Source organism: Clytia hemisphaerica, unplaced genomic scaffold, assembly GCF_902728285.1.
Source record: "Clytia hemisphaerica strain Z4C2 unplaced genomic scaffold, Clytia hemisphaerica genome assembly, whole genome shotgun sequence".
Taxonomy (NCBI): Eukaryota; Metazoa; Cnidaria; class Hydrozoa; order Leptothecata; family Clytiidae; genus Clytia; species Clytia hemisphaerica.
This window is the reverse complement of record NW_027104247.1, coordinates 743087-761680: the sequence shown is the minus strand read 5'-3', so window position 1 is coordinate 761680 and position 18594 is coordinate 743087. Positions and strand designations below refer to the sequence as shown.

Sequence of the window (18594 nt, the reverse complement as noted above, 5' to 3'; positions counted from 1 at the left end):
AATTGACATTTTTCAAATATTATGCATTATGCATTATGTTTTATGCATTATGTACCCGTCGCTTAAAAAATCGAATACTATTCGTCAAGCGCTCAAACATTTTTATTTGAAGTCTGTCGAAATAAAAAAAACCAAATCAAAACAAAACAAAAAGCTAAAGCTACGGAAATGATTAATGATTAGGCAAGCAGCAGGTTGCGGCAAAAAAAGAACCCCTTTAACATAACTTTTTAAAAGTTATGGACTTCCAAAATTGCGACCTTAAAAAGCATTTTTTTTATGAAAAAGGGCTTGTTTATCATTCAAATGTACGGTACAGTTTTTAACCAAATGGGAACCTTTTGTTGTTTCTTCATAAAATTTAGTATGTACAACAAATGAGAAAAAATAAGATATGGATAGTTCTTTGGAACTTTTTATCCACTTTGCTAAATTTGATAATGGCTCTCTACTTCCTGTTTGAAGAAACTGTTTGTTTTACAGCTATAGTAAAGACACAAAACAATAACATCATTTGGCATTATTTTTAAAGGTGTGGGGTAACTTTCATATTCTCCAAATCGCAAATATTTCTGGTCCTTGGCTTATTTATAAGTGGGAAAGCCTTGCTTGACTTGACTTGCTTTGATCCAATTATAGCCAATTAGCATAATTTATGAATTATAGACAAGAAGTGTGTCAGCTTATTATGAAAAGTAACCTGACAGTATATGTAGACACATTGTATTGTATAAGTAACCAATTTTTTAGCTTTTTAAGGAATTAATACAATTGATATTAAAAAAGTATTACATTCCCAAACAAAATGCGAGCTGAAAGTTTGGATCTGATCAGTCTAATGCAAAAGAATGCAGCAAACATAAGGAATATTTGTATTTTGGCTCATGTTGATCATGGTAAGATTTCTTTTTCATTATCTTGTTCAACTTCAATATGTGACTCCCTAAGCAATTTTAAGTACCTGAAAACTGGACGGTTTTTGGACATTCTTTTCAGGGCCGTTTGAAGACTGGTAAAAGTTTAACAATTTCGAAGGATTTCCTCCAAGACTGACCTTGATTGACTATTTGATACCCTTTTATAAGAATTTCTTAACTAACGGACGGCCAGGATTGGTTTAACAAACTGTGGGTATCGATCTAACCAGCAGCCAGATAGATCTAAGAAGCAGCCTGGACCGTTCAAAATCAGATTTTCTAGAAGGTCTGAAGGCCCCTCCAAAACAAGAATTTGACCACGCTATTAGCCCACCAAAATCAGTCCATTTTTCAGGTACTTTTAAACATTCCTGAACCTTCTTGAAGGAATAAACAAAGAGTCTCACTAAGGCTGTCTTTGATAGAACTTTAAAACTAAAGTTGTTATCATTTTTGTCTGATACTATCTGGAATGTTTAAAACATCACATATTATCTAATAATTTTAACAGGTAAAACAACGTTGGCTGATAGTTTGATTGCGAGCAATGGAATCATTTCATCGCGATTGGCAGGAAAGGTAATAATTAATTGATGTAAAAACCAACTCCCCTAAGCCCAGGGGGGGGGGTGAAGCAGTTAGTACAAGACATCATGCCTACTAACTGCTTTCTCGGAAGAAGTTAGTAACACCACCACCTTGGTACACTTAGTACAGTTAGTACTAACTGAATTTAGCCTTGAAAAAGGCTTTTGACCTTCATAAATTCAATAAAATCAAATAAAATCAAATTTAATATCTTAAAAATGATTCAATATCCATAGCTTTCAATAGGAAAAAACAACATTTTAGAAAATCTAATTTCTATTGCAACCAGCAAATTGTTTTTAAGATTTAAAAAAAAAATTTCGAAAATTTGAAAAAAAAATCTACTTCCCAAAATTTTTTTTGGTAAAATATGGTCTTTTTTTTTTAATTTTCTCACAAAATCCTATTTTTTACACAATTAGTACCAAAATTTGGCAAATTTTTAGCAGGGGACCACCCTTTTTTGCAGTTAGTACATCTGAGTACTAAGTGATTTTATCCAATTCATATGGCACACCACCACGGTACTAACCGGCATGATGTCTTGTACTAACTGCTTCACCCCCCCCCTGCTAAGCCAATGATTATTAACATCCTGAATACAGTAATAAGAAATACTAGTTCACCAAAAAAGTGTTATATATTTTAAATGTTACATGACTTTGTGTCCAGTCTTCTCGCATACATAGTGAATTCAAATGAATTGTTGTGGTTGTGATTGAAGGAAATTCTATATGCTGTATCTCAATCCTATATGCTTTTCTTGAATTTATTTTTCCTGATCATCGGCCCTATCTTGTGTGAATTGACTTTAACGAAACACATATTTTCTTTTGATTTTCAAGCTGCGTTACATGGACAGTCGAGAAGATGAGCAGCAAAGAGGAATTACTATGAAGTCATCCGCCATCTCCCTTTATCACATGAAAGGTATGAAGATCACTTGCATAATTCTGTTAATAAGTAACACAATGACAAAAGAGAGACCCCTTTCCGACATTTGGATCTAGTAGGTCATATTTTTATAATTTCAGTTGAATGCTAATTTTCCAAAATATCATACATGTTTTTTTTTTTATAAGCAAGTGTATGCCCCTTGGTCAGGCTCGAGTATGCTTAAACTTTCAAAGCATCCAGACATGAAATATGCTTATTATATGCTAAGAATTATTATGCTTTTGATTCACCCAACCAAATTTTTTAATAAAATCTTTAAAATTTTGTTAATATTCGATTCAAAAAGCATTTAAATTTTTGAGCAGTGGAATGAGGCTAGCCATGGAATGTCTTTTTTTACTTGACCACTTGCAAACCTTTTTATATAGAAAGAGATTGACTACTTGAAAAAATATTTCAGGCTAGCGTATATGCTTATGTTATGCTTAGGAAATCTGCAAATCTGAGCCTTCGTATGCTTATAAGCGTTATGCTTATAAAAAAAAAAACATGTAGGTATGATATTGTATGATATGTATGATAGGTTTTCCAGAAAATTATATTCTAATCTTTTATTATTCTGTAAAAACAACAAATTATCTTGTCTACCTGTGGGTAAAAACTACCTATGGCGCCCTAAAATAAAAAATGAGACATTTAGTTAACATGCAAGTTTTCAAAAGGACTAAGAAACTGTTTGGAAATTTTTTCTTTCTTATCTGTTGTGCATGGAACAATAAGTTCTATTTTACTTTTTAATTTGTGTCTGAATTTAACTATAAATGAATTGGACAAATATTTTTGAATAGGGTGCCAGAGCCAAATCTCTCCTTTTTTTTAATATTAAAACATATTTTAACTACCTTATTAAAGGAAACTAATTTTGATGAGAACTAACTTAGCATCAAAAATACTAAAAAATGTTAATCATTCAGAAAAATGTTCTATATTTGTTAGTTCCTTTAAATTATTTTAAAAATATGGTTAAGGGCAGATAAAAGGGGATGATAGGGATTGAATTAGCGTATCACATTTCGCAATTCGCGATGCGTTTTTGGGTTACTTACAAGCTAAAAATTGAAATTTGATCCATTTTAGGATGCAAAATCATGCTTATCAAAAAATTGCGATGCACTTTCAATCCCTTATATTCTTTTATTTACAGACAAGCAAAATTATCTGGTCAATTTGATCGATTCACCAGGACACATCGACTTCTCCAGTGAGGTAAGAAGAAATGTGAAAACAATTTGCCTGACTTGAATTCACTTCACAGGCTTTTGCTATTGTATCTTTGAAAACTAGAATTTTGGATTGGTTGTATTTTAGCATCATCCAGCAAATGTTATTCGAAATGAACTGTTAACTAATTTGTTACTCCCAATAAGTACTTTGAAATATCAAAGATATTTTGTCGAGCCTTGATAAGACTAAGGTTTTTACAAGGACAAGGCTGCTATTTAATAAATGCTATTTAGCATTTACATTGAAGTGGCTTTTCTCATACTAATAGTAAATCTAAGAAATAAGGTCTAGTCGTCATTACACTAGTTGAAGACATGGTATATTGAACCAACGACTTTGTACACTGTAGCTGAGTAATAATACTCTTCCTTTACACTGCGGTTTGCTTAACTTTCTTATATCATTTTGAAGCTAGTGAATTTGACGATAACACCTTACACTTTTTTATAAGCAACCCCAAATTTCGGTTCAGGGCTGGAGTTGCTAAGAATTTTCCGGCTTTCAGCCAAAAAGTTGGTAATGTCTTCTGCGTTCTGGCAATAAAAAGGCCTAACAATTTCAAAAGATTTGGCTTTTTATCTCATTTTATGTCAAAAATAGCTCAAATTTGGTATTGATTTTTCAGGTTTCGACAGCAGTTAGACTTTGTGATGGTGCGATAGTGATCGTTGATGTCGTGGAAGGAGTCTGTCCTCAGGTTAGTTATGAATCTTAAAATGACAAAACAAGTTTAAAGTTACAATAGATTTAAAAAGCCTGAAGGGCTAGATGTCGTGCTTTAAGCCATCGCAGTCAAAAAAATTGAATATCGGAAAAAATATTGTTGCTATTGTTTTCAAAAACCCGCAAAGCTTCTGATTGGTCAAGCGTTGAAACTCTATAATTGTAATGTCAGCTGATGTCAGATGACTTAGGTAGGATTTCCTACCTAACCACGGCACACTTTTCAGCAAAAGTACGCCATCTAGCCCTTCAAGCTTTATAAATCTATGAAAATTACCTCAATGGTAGCGATAATAGAATAATCCTGATTCTTTCTTTAGACCAATGCTGTATTGCGACAAGCTTGGCTAGAAGGCATTAAACCATGCCTGGTTTTGAACAAAATGGATAGATTGATCACTGAACTGAAGTTAACTCCCCTGGAAGCATTCTATCACTTGCAAAAAGTTCTGGAACAGGTTATATGATATTTCTAGAATGCAATCAAATATGTTTAGGGGAAAAAGTCCAGAGTATAAGGGACAATCTTTTGGCTAAACTAAAATTCTCCCCAAACAAATATTTTCCAATGATCGGAAAAGTTTTACTGATTTCCATTTCACGTCTAGAATCCCAATCTCTTTCTAGCCCTATTTTCAGACTTTTATATTATAGTCAGCAAAAACAGCTGTTGGGAAGTTTTGTCAATCAATTTAAAAATTGGATTGTAGGATATTTGCACGCACGTTGCGCAACACATCTACATTCACACAAAATTTCAACCAAGGCTTGATAAGATATTACAAGTGCATTACTACAACTTTACAAAAAACCAAAATAACAAGTAAGATATTTTATATACTTTAACATCACATTAATCTACCTTTGATATGGCTTTTTCAGGTCAATGCAATTACTGGGTCACTTTTCAGTACCAAGATAATGGAAGAATCATCTAAAGACCAGCAGACGGACATTGATCAAACCGAAGATCAGGTGGGTACCTGTTATATCTTCTGTAACGAATAACTCTTTGAGTTATTATGAATTTTTATTGTTAGGAACTTCGACTACTGCTCCATGAAGTCTATCACCCTTGGCAATTGAAGTAACTTAATATATAACGTATCTCCTACCATTTCCTTTCACAACAAAAGAACATAAGATAGTGCTACGGGAGGACGAATTCTCAAAAAAATTTATGTTGACTTTGCTTTGCTAGCATAGGGTGCACACGTCCCATTTCCTAAGGGGGGTTACCACTTAAGGGGGGGGGGGGTCCTCTTACCTAGATACTATGTTAGTGTGAATGTTCTCTGTAAGGGATGAAACTTGAAGCTGACCTTTGATTATCAACAATAAATCTCAACCTAAGTCTCTTGAAACTCTATCTTTTATTTGATTATAGTCAGACGTGTTTGATTGGAGTTCCGGTTTGGACGATGCAGATGATGAGAATCTTTACTTCTCGCCGGAATCTGGAAATGTTGTCTTTGCAAGCGCCATTGATGGATGGGCTTTTGGGTAAGCTGCTTTCAAGAAATACTTTCACCTTTCGAAATACTTTTTACTTTAGTGTTTCTAGGGTTCTCCTTCGAGAGCGACAATTTTTCGCTGGTCCTTATTGATGCTTTTTTGGACTTTAGGGTTAGCGTTTATGGGGTAGTTTTGCATTTTGCTAAATGCGGTGTTAATTTTTGACAGCTGTTACTCGATTAAAAAGTACGATTATCAGAAGAAATTATTCATTTATTTAAAAGTTAACTAAAATCATCGCGCTTTTTTAATGAAACTGTACAGAAAGACATATTAAATATATCTTTTATAAAATATCACATCATCCAGTATCCAACCAGGATTACTCCCGGTAGGATAAAGTTGGTGTGATATTTCGGGACATTTGCGATCGTTATCCTAAAACAGCTATGTAATTTGTAAAATATAAGTGGATGAAATTGATGGACCCCTCAAAGTGTTCGAAATTATGTAAAGTTTTGGATTTTTTGAGGTTTCGAAGTTTGTTGAATATAATATGTTTCAGAGTTACATCAATGTGGATATTTTGTAAATGAAGTATTTTGTGGAGCATGTAAAAATATTTTATTTTAATTTAATCGGCTTTTGGAAAAGTCCCAAGGCCAAGAGAGTTAAAAGTGAGAATATGTCGAGTCTATGTGAAAAAATTGAAAATTGAAATAAGAAGGGAACCAACCTTCTGTGCTCTGGAGGTGGAGTATGCACAATATTTGCATATTTATTTGGTTGACATCCACGCCAGTGAAAAAGCCATCAAATCGTTTTTTTAAAAGTCATTTTCTACTTTTTACTATTCTATTGTCACCGTTGTCACTTTTTACTATTCTATCGTCACCGTTACTTCACCGTCATTACTCCAAGTAATCCATTAGTTGATTGCATCTGGTGTTTAAGGCACTATAAAGGTACGAATTTCGATAAAGAATTTGACCCCTTATACAATGATGGAGACAAATGATCTGGAGTATTGAGTTTCTTTTCATTAAGAACGCCCTATACCGAAAGTCGATGTTAACGCCCCCTACGCTCAATTTATTGGAAAATTGAAACTACCCGAATAACTCGAACGACATAAAATGTTTAAAAATTCTTATATTCTAGTTATAAATTATTTTCATTTTTGTATTGCATTTTTTTTAGAATCGATACGTTTGCAGATTTGTACTCGGCAAAACTTGGCATTTCGAAAAGGATCTTGGTGAAAACATTATGGGGTGATTACTTCTTGAATATGAAAGCCAAGAAGATTCTGAAAGGTGCTTATACGAAAGGGAAGAAACCACTGTTTGTTCAGTTCATTCTGGACAACCTATGGATACTCTACGAAGCTGTTTTGAACAGGTAAAATGCTGATTCGTCAGCAGTCATTTTTATAAAAAACGTCACAAATTCAAATTCACCAGTTCAACTGTTGAACCTTGAGCGGACTAATATTAAAGTCCCTCGCTTTAAATGTTAACTCTTTTATGATATCGTGGCTATTGTGATTCAGTATCTTGCAGGCCCGGAGGAACAGCCGTAAAAGTGGGGAGGCTGATGACTCAAAATAAGATGGAATTCGTTAGAAATTTGAGAAAAAAATCTAATCTGCTCAAAAGTGGGGAGGCTGAAGTCCACACGATAGAAAAGAAGAGTACACACTCAAAGCACATTGATTGACATTTTTTTTATTCAATTCATATTAATACTATTAAGCTTTTCTGTTTTCTGGGCTTATATGCTTTACTCATAGTATACAGTCACATGCAAATTTTTGCGATTCTTGTGAATATTGGCCTTTTTCGCGAATAAGACGAGGTACAGTACTTCAGAACATAGTCCGTATAAAAACCCTGGTCAGGAAGCTTATTGCTGTAACTATTTGTTAACTTTTTCTTTTGTTAGTAACGATTATAAAAATGGATTTGCTCAGTTTTTGATTACGTTACCAAATACTCCTCCCGGGATTGGTTCAAAAGTTAATCACATGATCAAAAACTGAGCAAAACAAACTAATTTCTCATTGCCAGTTCAAGTTCGAAACAATATAGAAAGGTTGGGTTTCTTATACGGACTATGTTTAAATTGATCCTATAAAATATGAAAATCTCAAAAATTGAAATGTGCTGATAAACTTTTCTGTTTCATTATAATATGATCCTCCTTTTGGTTTCTCATAAAAGGGATAAACCAAAGATCACAAAAATTGTTGAAAGTTTGAACGTGAAAATCACCAGTGTCAAATTCTCTGAACCCAAAGTACATCTACAAGCCATCCTGCGCCAATGGCTTCCCTTGTCTTCGTCTATCTTGGATCTGGTCTGTTCATACTTGCCAAGTCCTTTGGAAATGAGAGAAGACCGTGTGAAGAAATTAATGTGTAGTGGATTCAAGAAGTTCGAATCATATCCGGACGACACTCAAAAGCTGAAGGATGGTAAGCGTCAGAAAAAGTTTATGAAATTTTAAACTCTCTGGATTTCGATATTCTCAACTTCAGTTGAGCTAGAATCTGAGAATGTCTGGCTGAAATTTAGCACACTTGTTCCTTGGGTAAATATCTGGGGGAGTTTTTTTCATTTTTTGAAAATTTTCATTTTTGAGGGCGTGGTCACGAGTTTTCTCCAAAACGAGGCTAAAACTTTGGGGGCAGGCTGGAGAATTCAAAGATGGTTGGATTTGGCTGAAATTTTGCACACTTGTTCCTTGAGTGAATACCTTGGGGTGTTTTTTTCAATTTTTGAAAATTTTCATTTTTAAGGGCGTGGTCACGAGTTTTAGCCTCAAAACGAGGCTAAAAACTTTTGGGCAGCCTGGAATCGGATTTGGCTGAAATTTTGCATACTTGTTCCTTGGGTGAATATCTCGGGGGTACATGTTTCATTTTTAAAAAATTTTTCTTGTTCGGGCCAATGCTAAAATTTTCCTTAAGCCATTAAGTTTACAATTGGGCCTACGAATGATTTCAAAGATACTGAAGTTGAGCCAGTGCGGTTAGCACGTTCGACAGTACTATAATTAGGTTTGAATTATAAAATGCATTTTAAAAGCATTCCTCCTCGACAGGAACCGATAGAAAGACTCAGGATAGCGGAAACTTGAATAAACGAGATCCAACTGTAATTTCATTTTTATTTTCGCAGATTTCTTGAAATGTTCATCAAGAGAAGATGCACCGGTTATTGTTTTTGTTTCCAAGATGATTTCCGTAGATGCTGCTTCGTTGCCAGAGAAACGGAGAAGGTAGACATTATTCATTTCCTTATTTTTGTATCACCACTAAAAGAGCTTAAAGATTTTACTCTTATAAACTTCACTTTCACTTTCACTTTCTAATCGACTTTTAATATTAGGGGTGTTCATAATATGCACCATTGCAATGTCTTCCACGGACCAAACAGCTGATTGGTTGCATGCAAGTGACGTATTGACTGATTTTACGTCACTTACAAACCAATCAGCTGTTGGATCCGTGGAAGACATTGCAATGTTGCATATCATGAATTGCGACCCTTTCCAAAATTCTGTTCGTGAATCGTGCTGCTTGGCTGGTCCGGCTAGATAGATCGATTACCTGAAGACGTTGCATTGAAACTATCTTCGACGAATTAAATCGCTTAAAACATAAATCACATGACGTTATAAAAAAGCCTCTACCCAGCCATGTTCACCCGCTTCAAATGGCTGTTAGGGGGCTGTTACGTAGAAGCTGTAAAATGTTCGTCTAATTTTTCAATAGACACGAGGCATAAGCCCTTGTATTGGGTTCTGGTCCTGTTTTTCACCAGTGTTCACCTTTATAGAACATTTTCCGTTTCAAAATCAACCGGCTTATGAATTAGTATTTAAAAGTACGATTAAATTCATACTAGACCATTGACGAAAGAAGAAATGGCAGAAAAGTACGAAGCAGCGAAACAAAGACACGCCGAAAAGAATATCCAAAGACAAGGCAAGTAAAATGAGCGTTATTATCTTGTTTCTTTAGTTTTGCCATGTGTATATTATATGTGGTTAATGTTTGGAAATTGACAAAATACATATCATATAGCTGCACTGCACCAACTAGTAGGCTTGTTATAAAATATTTTTTCTATATTGTGAGGGATACGTGTAATTAAAATTTAAAGCAGTGCTTGCTAATCAGCACGTCGTATACATGGTTGAGATGAAATCCTATATGACGTAACTAGGCCATTCTTCTTTTTTCTCAGGCAGTGGTATGAACCCAAATCTTCCGAGAACTAGCTGTTACCCTGCGTCGCACCCACCGAATAGAGTTTCAAAAATTCAACATTTTATAGTCTTTCTATCATACCAGGGAAATCCACTGGACATTACAAAAAAAACACATTGCAAGAATGCTCATGAAATTCGAAAGTCATAGTATGAAAGTGGTTCAGATGAAATTCGTATTCGTATGTTATTGTTTAAAATTAATAACATATCATCCATTCTGCGCATACCACGCTGTGGTCTAAAGGGATACGACGAATGTGACGATGTGATGAAACCGTCTTTATATATTATTTTCTTTAAACTTGAATGTTTAGAAGGCGAAGAGGGGGACAATACAGAACAAAACAAACCCGATGAAGAAACAGAAGAGAAACAAGACGACGAAGAACATGAAAAGGAACATTTTGTGGCATTCGCAAGAGTATTCAGTGGCACGTTGAAGAAAGGGATGAAGTTATATGTTCTTGGTCCCAAGTACGATCCTTCCTTGAAAATCGTGGAGAAAAGTCACACTGAAGTGTAAGAACCAATCAATTGCTTTCATTAAAGATATTCTTTTTTTGATATAGAAAGGAGGCGCACCTCTATGCTGACGAAGTCTGCTTATAAACAAGAAAATTTGTGCTCGCGCGGTGACGATAATGGAGAAAGTTGTTCTTTCTTTTATTTACAAAATGCTGAGTAAGCAAATAGTTGGAGTTAAATGGTGTCCTTTAAATGGCAAAAGACTGAAGAAAAATCGCGCGTAGAGTTTGACTCCTTAAAACAAGCGAGAAATCTAGGAGAGTATGGGAAATTTCGGTATTTATCCAGGAGTGTCCGCCACACTATATAATACCTCCTCAATAAGAAGAGGGGGAATCGCTTTGTGCAATAACCATGACCTAATCATAGCCTAGCCAACTCCTGTAATTCGAATCACAAAAGGACCAGGTTTATTTTCGAAAAACGGAAGTTCCAACTGTTGTAATGAGTCAGACGGAAGAGAAAAATTGTCGCATCTATAAATTATCATTCTTGGTACCCTTATAAAGATACAAGCTGTTCCTCGTAACGGAAAGTTTTGCGACTTAAATATCCATACCCGCGCAGAAGAAACTTTTTTTAACTAAATGGTGCGGCTTCCAGAAGGCTATAAAATTATTAACTGCAATGATTTTAGGGGGGTTGTAGTTTGCGGCTCGCTCAGAATTTGATTAAAGTCGTTGCATTGAAGCGGGGAGAATCGAGTGACAGAACTTCTTTTGTTGTCAAATCTAGATGCAGTTGAGTCTCTTTAATTCGTACAAGTTTTCTAGTCCCTTACAAACGTTACTCCATGTCGCGAAACCTCCACAACTCGAACAAATGTGTGTTCCCTGTGTGTGTGTTCGAGTTATGGAGACTCTACTGCAGTTCCATTCCAACTTGTTTTATTCACTAGACCGGCAACCTCATCGAAATCACAACACCAGTTCGACAGCCAACAACTAGTTAGTTCCAATGGGGCAGTGTTGTGTGAAATCAAAGACCTTTACCTGATGATGGGCAAAGAATTTGAAGCATTGGATGAAGTGCCAGCCGGAAACATGATCGGTAGGCGCAAAATAATATACAGTTGACGTTAGCCTTTATTTAATTTTCAAGGGAAAATGAATTTTCATCGAAAACAGGAGTTTATCAAATAATAAAATGTTCGAATCAAGGAGCGTTGTTTGAAAAAGTTTCCAAAGGAAATTTGATGGTAACTTTCAATAAGAAAACTTTAATTGTATTGATAAAACTTTTGCTAGACTTACAACAATAATCAAAAGGCTCCTCTTTCGATATCAATCTAGCCGAAGGTAAGGGGGATCCATTCTTTCTCCCTGGAAACCACTTACCCTTTTGCCATTTCTTTTTCATTCTTCAAGTCTTTGGTCAACATACAATCTTACGCCTTGAAGTCATGCGACCTTGCCACTTCAGCCACTAAAATAAGGGTCATTGATTTCACATTCTGGTGTTTCGTGTTAACAGGTATCAATGGTTTCAGCGATAGCATCTTGAAGTCTGGCACAGCGAGTACATCTCTAGCTTGTCCACCATTCACTTCAATGACATTCGAGGCTAAACCAATCGTTCGCGTAGCTGTAGAGCCTCGCCAACCTTCACAATTGCAACAATTGGTGAGAGGGATGAGGCTGTTGAACCAAGCAGATCCATGTGTAGAAGTCATGGTCCAAGAATCAGGTAAATGAATTTCCTCCTAATAATTTGAAATTTCACTTTATTAAACAGTGTTAAAAGTTCTTCAGTTTCAAACGGATCTCCGTTAAATAGGCTTCTCGTCTCAAACTCCGCATAATTCACTAAAATCAAGAATCTGTGCTTAATTAGCATTGTAAAATCCATTTTCCATCTCAGACGAATAAACTTGCTTTGACTAAGTAAAAGCCGTACAATGTTTCATAGTTTTGTTTTTTTGACTTATGTAGTAAGTAAACAATTGAATTCCAACATAAGAACCGTGTAAGAACCATTTTTAGAAAATTCAAATGGTAATAAATATCTCGGCTTTGGAAAAGCCTTAAGCAAAAATATTAAGAGGTTTTACTCGGGACCACAGAAAGTTTCCGCATGCTGAATTTCTCAAACCGTCTGATCATCCTTTTATATTCTGGATAAATTTTCGAGGGCTTCAAAAAAATCATATTTTCTTACAGGGGAGTATGTCATCGTTGCTGCAGGAGAAGTTCATCTCCAGCGATGCCTTGACGACCTCACTGAACGTTTCGCTAAAATCAAGATTCGTGCGTCCGACCCGATAGTTCCATTCCGCGAGAGCGTGGTCAACCCTCCTAAAATTGACATGGTCAACGAAGAGATCAGTGAGATTAATAAGAGTATGGCACATCACACACAACGCCTGCCAGCATTCATGTTGAAGGAAATCCAATCTTTCAGTGATTTGATTCACAAACACGGTGAAGAAACGGCCGTCCAAGGCGGCCCTGATGAATCGAGTGACGTCATTTTGAGTAAAAACCAGGTCATCGAGGCCAAAAAGTCGGCAAAAATGAAAGAGAAAACAGGTCTTATCGAGGCATTTACGGCTAATAAACAATACTGTATGTGTTTGCAAGCAAAACCGTTATCATCGGATATCGTCGATTTCCTGGATAAGAATTTTGAACTTTTGAAGATTATTCAGAAACTTTCTACTGAACCTAATATAGAGGATCGAAAAATTGCTATTAAAGAACTGACTACTGAAATAAGAGCGAGTATAAAAAACCTTTATAACCAACTGGATACCTTGTTCGAGAACAGTGGAAAAGATTGGCGAAAAGCTATCGATAGGATATGGGCGGTCGGTCCGAAAGGGTCTTTTACGAACATATTGTTTAACAATGTCCCCGATTATAACAGATCAAATATTTGGTTCGGTCTACTAGACGATAATCAAAACGACGAAGAAAACGATTTACGCATGCGTGAATATGACAATAGTATTGTTAGTGGATTTCAATTGGCTGTTCAGTCTGGTCCGATGTGTGAGGAGCCAATGAGAGGCGTTGCTTTTATGGTCTCTGATTGGTCAATTCAAGGTACTGTCGTTTTTTCCTTTCCTTTCCTTCTGACGTTGCCCAGTGTATTGCGTATTCATTTTTTGTTCTCATAGGCCATGGGAAACACTCTTTTCGACATGTATAAAAACCATTATTGACCTTGTTTTGAAAAAGAATAATTAGATTTAAAAAATTGGTAACACCCGCACACACTTATGATGATGTTGAGGTATCTTAGCAACAAAACTTTGAAAATGAGACTGGTAATGATTTTTATATACATTTTGATAGGACTTCTTACTTAGCGAACTATCGTGCATGAAAAACGATCCGTCAACGATCCGTCAACGAACCGTCAACGAACCGTACGAGAATAAGTTGATCAGAGGGTGATGCTCGATTTTGGCCATTATAATCAATATAAAAGGCTCTACAGTATATGGCCCCCAAAACGGAGACGGCCCCCAAAACGGAGGTTTTCATTAAAATGAAGATTCTGACTTGTAGATTTATCAGAATTAAACGATTTTTGTTTATTTTGAAAGAATGATGGTTATACTTAAAAATGAGCATGTTTTTGCTGGTTTGAGACAGATTCAAAATAACATATTTGCGTCTAAAGGAAATATTTTAACACCAAAATTAGATAAAAATTGCATATAACTCACTCTAGCTCTTTGGATATTGAAAATAAGTTATGAAAACGGGGTATAGGAAACTTTCTACACCTAATGCCGTTCAGAAAATGCAAATACATATGTGACTTTAAAGGCTGGGTAAAAGATATAGCATCTTGAAGGTCAACCAGTATTTTGGAGCCCTAGAATCAGCATTGACAAAACCGAAAATTCTAAATATGAGAAAAAGCAAAAAATCTTGGAATTCTATTCCTATCACCTTGAGTTGATAGTTTATGACAAAAAAATAACATTATATATAAAAATTTTCGCTGAATCAGCAAAAACAGCAAATTCTGTCACTTTTTAAATATCTTTAAAGCTTAATATTTTCAGTTAAGCTTTTTTCTAAAATTTTCACAGCTTATTCCATACATGAATGGAACTATTTTCAAAAGAGATTTGTTTTCAAAAACTTGATTAAGACGTTGTTAAATCAAAATTGTCATTTTGAAAATTTCTAAATTTTCAGTTTGGACTTTGCAATATCGAAAATCTTGAAATATTTCATAAAAATCATAAATCTTACATCCATCGGCTCGTAAATTTAAGGGAAAACACAAATATGTTCATAGTTTTTCCTTCTATTACCACTGGGCTTAATAATTTGATTTTAACTACACCTCCGTTTTGGGGTCCCCAAACCTGCATTTTGACAACCAGGGGTATACTGTAAAAATTTTATCAAATAAATCTATGCCCAAAACCCTCTAAATCATATTTCAAAACTATGGTCAAAATTTTGTATTCATATCTTAAAGATATCTCGAGAAATCGCTAAAATTTCAAACCTCCGTTTTGGGGGCCACTAGAAAAAAGCTACCTATCTTTAAGCGATTGAAAAATATTGTTGAAATTGAAAATTTTGAAAAAGAACTTCCAGGAAATAAAGAAGAGATGTTAAAGGTTTTCATGCAGTAAAAATCTTTGTAAAATCTCTTTTCCTCTAGATTTGAGAGAAATTTCAAATTTGATCGCCGTTTTGGGGGCCACAATATACTGTAACGTTTCATATAGATTTCCGTCTCAGCGAGGTGGAAAAAAGAGCCTTGAAAATTTTATTATATTTTCATGTTTAGAAAAGCAAACAGCTGAAGAATCATCGATAAAACATGGGCCATTATCCGGTCAACACATCTCCTCTTTCCGTGAAGGGTGTCGTCGCGCAGTCATGGCACAACCCATGCGTCTGATGGCTGCTATGTACACGTGTGAGATACAAGCTACAACAGAGGTTTGCAAATGAAAGTTCCAGATTTTTTCTTCATTTTTTCACACTTTTGCAAAATTGTGAAAGTGTCTCCGACAAATACAGTTGAGTCTATAACTCGAACTTGCACGGGAAACAAAAATTAGTTTGAATTCTCGAGTTATTGAGTAAGGTTTATAAGGCATCATTAACTGATCGGACGAGAAAACTTATTCGAATTAAGGAGACATTCGAGTTGTACATGTTCGAGTTAAGGAGACTCTACTGTACACTGATATCAACTAAATTGCAAAGAATTTTGCTGTTTGAAGAGCTTATCGGCTAAACGAGATTAAAGTACGTTCGCCACTTTGCCACAAAATCCGATCGTGAATATCGCAAGTACCCACTAGTAAGATAAATGCTTTTTGGACCTACCTCCGGGTACCCCGGTGGAGGTTCTATAAATTAACCCATGTCCGTCCGTCCGTCCGTCTGTTACCAGCTTTTCTCAGGATTGGCTCATTAGTTTTTTCTGATTTTTTGCACAATGATGCAAAATGGCAATGCCCAGAACGTGACGGAGACCGATTTTTGAGAAAAAATTTATTTGGGCAAATTTAGGCCAAAAACTACCTAAAAATAGGGTTTTTTGGACTTTGTGCAAAATCCTGTCATTACTTTTTTCTGATTTTTTGTACAAAGATGGAGGGCAAGATTCTCTAAAGAATGGCTGAAGTGGTTTTTCCCGGAAAATTCTTATTCGCCTTAAAAAAACGGATTTTCGTATTTTTGGGGAAATTCCCTTTAACCAAATAAGAAAATATAGCTTTTCTCAATGTTGACTCGTTATTTTTTTGTGATTTTTTGCACAACGATGCAAAATGGCAATGCCTAAAATGTGTCGGAGCCCGATTTTCGAAAAAAAATATATTTGGGCAAATTTGGGCCAAAAACTGCCTAAAAATAGGGTTTTTGGACTTTGTGCAAAATCCTGTCTTACTTTTTTCTGATTTTTTGTACAAAGATGGAGGGCAAGATTCTCTAAAGAATGGCTGAAGTGGTTTTTCCCGGAAAATTCTTATTCGCCTTAAAAAACGGATTTTCGTATTTTGGGGAAATTCCCTTTAACCAAATAAGAAAATATAGCTTTTCTCAAAGTTGACTCATTATTTTTTTGTGATTTTTTGCACAATGATGCAAAATGGCAATACCCAAAATGTGAAGGAGCCAGATTTTTAAGGAAAATTTTTTTGGGCAAATTTGGGCAAAAACCAGCTTAAAAGGTTTTTTGGGCCTGAATGGTTTAAGTGATTTTCGTATTTGGGGAAATTCCTTTTTACCATTTTACATTTTTCAACACACAAGCTTTATTTTTCCATTCTGAATTTTTGTACAATTATTGTCACTTTTTTCTTATTTTCATCTGATGTTAATCATTAGGTAGGTCCATTCAGCATGTTGCTTGTTTTTCTTCAGGTGCTCGGCAAAGTATACAGTGTCATCAACAAACGGCTGGGAAAAATCTTGAGCGAAGACTTGAAAGAAGGCTCCGATATTTTCGATATTCATGCTGAGTTACCGGTAGCCGAGAGTTTTGGATTCGCTGAAGAGATTCGTAAGAAGACGAGTGGCTTAGCTAGCCCTCAACTTATCTTTAATCGCTGGCAGGTAATACCTTTATGGCATTCTCTTATAAGTTTTACATATTTTTTAAATATTACACTTTCCGCCTATAGCATAGCCTATACTAGACGTCACCCGCGTTTTTTACGCAATTAACGAAACGAGATAAAAAAATCCCGGTTTTTAGTGAGGTGCTCGCTACCTATAGCAGTGAATCATTAATTCTCTGCTACGGAAAGGTATGTGTTGCATCATTGCGAAAATGGGGTCAGTCTTGATCCCAATAGGCTGCTTTCATTCTCTAAGGAATACGAAATTCGTCTTTCTTCTTACCACCTGCGATTTTATAAAGGTCTGTGATTCGATGACCAAGTTGGTCAAAGGCGTCAGATCGCAATCCAGGAGTTCCGGATTCGTATCCCCGTTTCTTCCAATCAAGGAACTTTGTTTAATCTTCCGTTCAATCTATAGCCTTACTTCTGACTTAACTTTGCGTTTTGACGATTTTTAATGACTCTGAGGCCAGTGAAGTGAAGTCCAGTGTTTACACTGTGAAAACAACCTGTCTATCTATCTATGATTCGTTGCGACCGTGTACGGAAAGAAAGACTAGAGTTTACTTCTGACGGTGTTTGATGACTCTGAGTCCAGTGAAGTATTTACCACTTGAAAACAGTCGAAAAACAGTCCGTCTATTATTCATTGCGAATGTGAACGGAAAAATTTCATTTTTCAAAGAGTTCAATTCCTACCTTTCCCATTTTTGTTTAGGTACTGGACGAAGATCCTTTCTGGATTCCCACTACAGAAGAAGAGTATGAACTTTACGGCGAAAAAGCTGATTCTGAAAACCAAGCTTTAAAATACGTCAATAAAGTGCGACATCGAAAAGGATTATACGTCGAAAAGAAGACTGTCGAACACGCCGAAAAACAAAGAACACTGAAAAGGAATAAATAAGAAAAATATAGAAATGAATTTTTTTTATTTTGGTGTTGACAATTGGTAGCTACTTGGTGATATGATAGGTTGCCATAGGCTAATCGGCCTTTTGTTTCTATAATAGGCTTTTTTATCTTCAGAGGCTAAAATTAGCATGTTTATGTATTTTAGCATTCGTTTTAAAGGCCGGTGTTCACTTTCGCGCGAAGCACGCGAAACTTTTCACATTATTTGCAACGTCATTGGTAGATTGAAAAAAGAAGCAATTCCATTGGTCAAAATTGACGTAACGGTTGAAAAAAGTTGAACTTCCTTCAACTTTTTTTTTGTTCGCGCGAAACTTTTTTATGATGTAATCTTTTCTTCAGGCAAAAACGGTTAAGAAAAATCTTTCGCGCGCTTCGCACGAAAGTGGACATCGGCCTTAAGATTTATCTGATATTCCGATGGCGTATTGGCGGCCGCCCACACTAAAGCTCTAAAGGAGC

At 35.5% G+C, this 18594-nt stretch overlaps 1 protein-coding gene across 1 annotated transcript; it reads left to right on the top strand.

The window, feature by feature from the left end:
• Nucleotides 1-748: 748 nt before the first annotated feature.
• LOC136816365 (elongation factor-like GTPase 1) lies at nt 749-18218 on the top strand. The gene is made up of 19 exons (XM_067072688.1): nt 749-896; nt 1429-1496; nt 2351-2435; nt 3607-3668; nt 4312-4383; nt 4730-4867; nt 5292-5384; nt 5797-5912; nt 7065-7265; nt 8087-8340; nt 9047-9146; nt 9776-9855; nt 10457-10661; nt 11566-11717; nt 12141-12353; nt 12827-13711; nt 15429-15583; nt 17018-17209; nt 17936-18218. The coding sequence occupies exons 1-19, from the start codon at nt 806-808 to the stop codon at nt 18122-18124; spliced, it is 3351 nt and encodes a 1116-aa protein (XP_066928789.1). The 5' UTR covers nt 749-805; the 3' UTR covers nt 18125-18218.
• Nucleotides 18219-18594: the final 376 nt, after the last annotated feature.

Coding starts and splice junctions, on each gene's coding strand:
- LOC136816365 (XM_067072688.1), top strand. CDS start 806: ATGCGAGCTGAAAGTTTGGATCTGATCAGTCTAATGCAAAAGAATGCA. Junction 7,266..8,086: donor TACGAAGCTGTTTTGAACAG/GTAAAATGCTGA, acceptor TTCTCATAAAAG/GGATAAACCAAAGATCACAA. Junction 10,662..11,565: donor GAGAAAAGTCACACTGAAGT/GTAAGAACCAAT, acceptor TTTATTCACTAG/ACCGGCAACCTCATCGAAAT.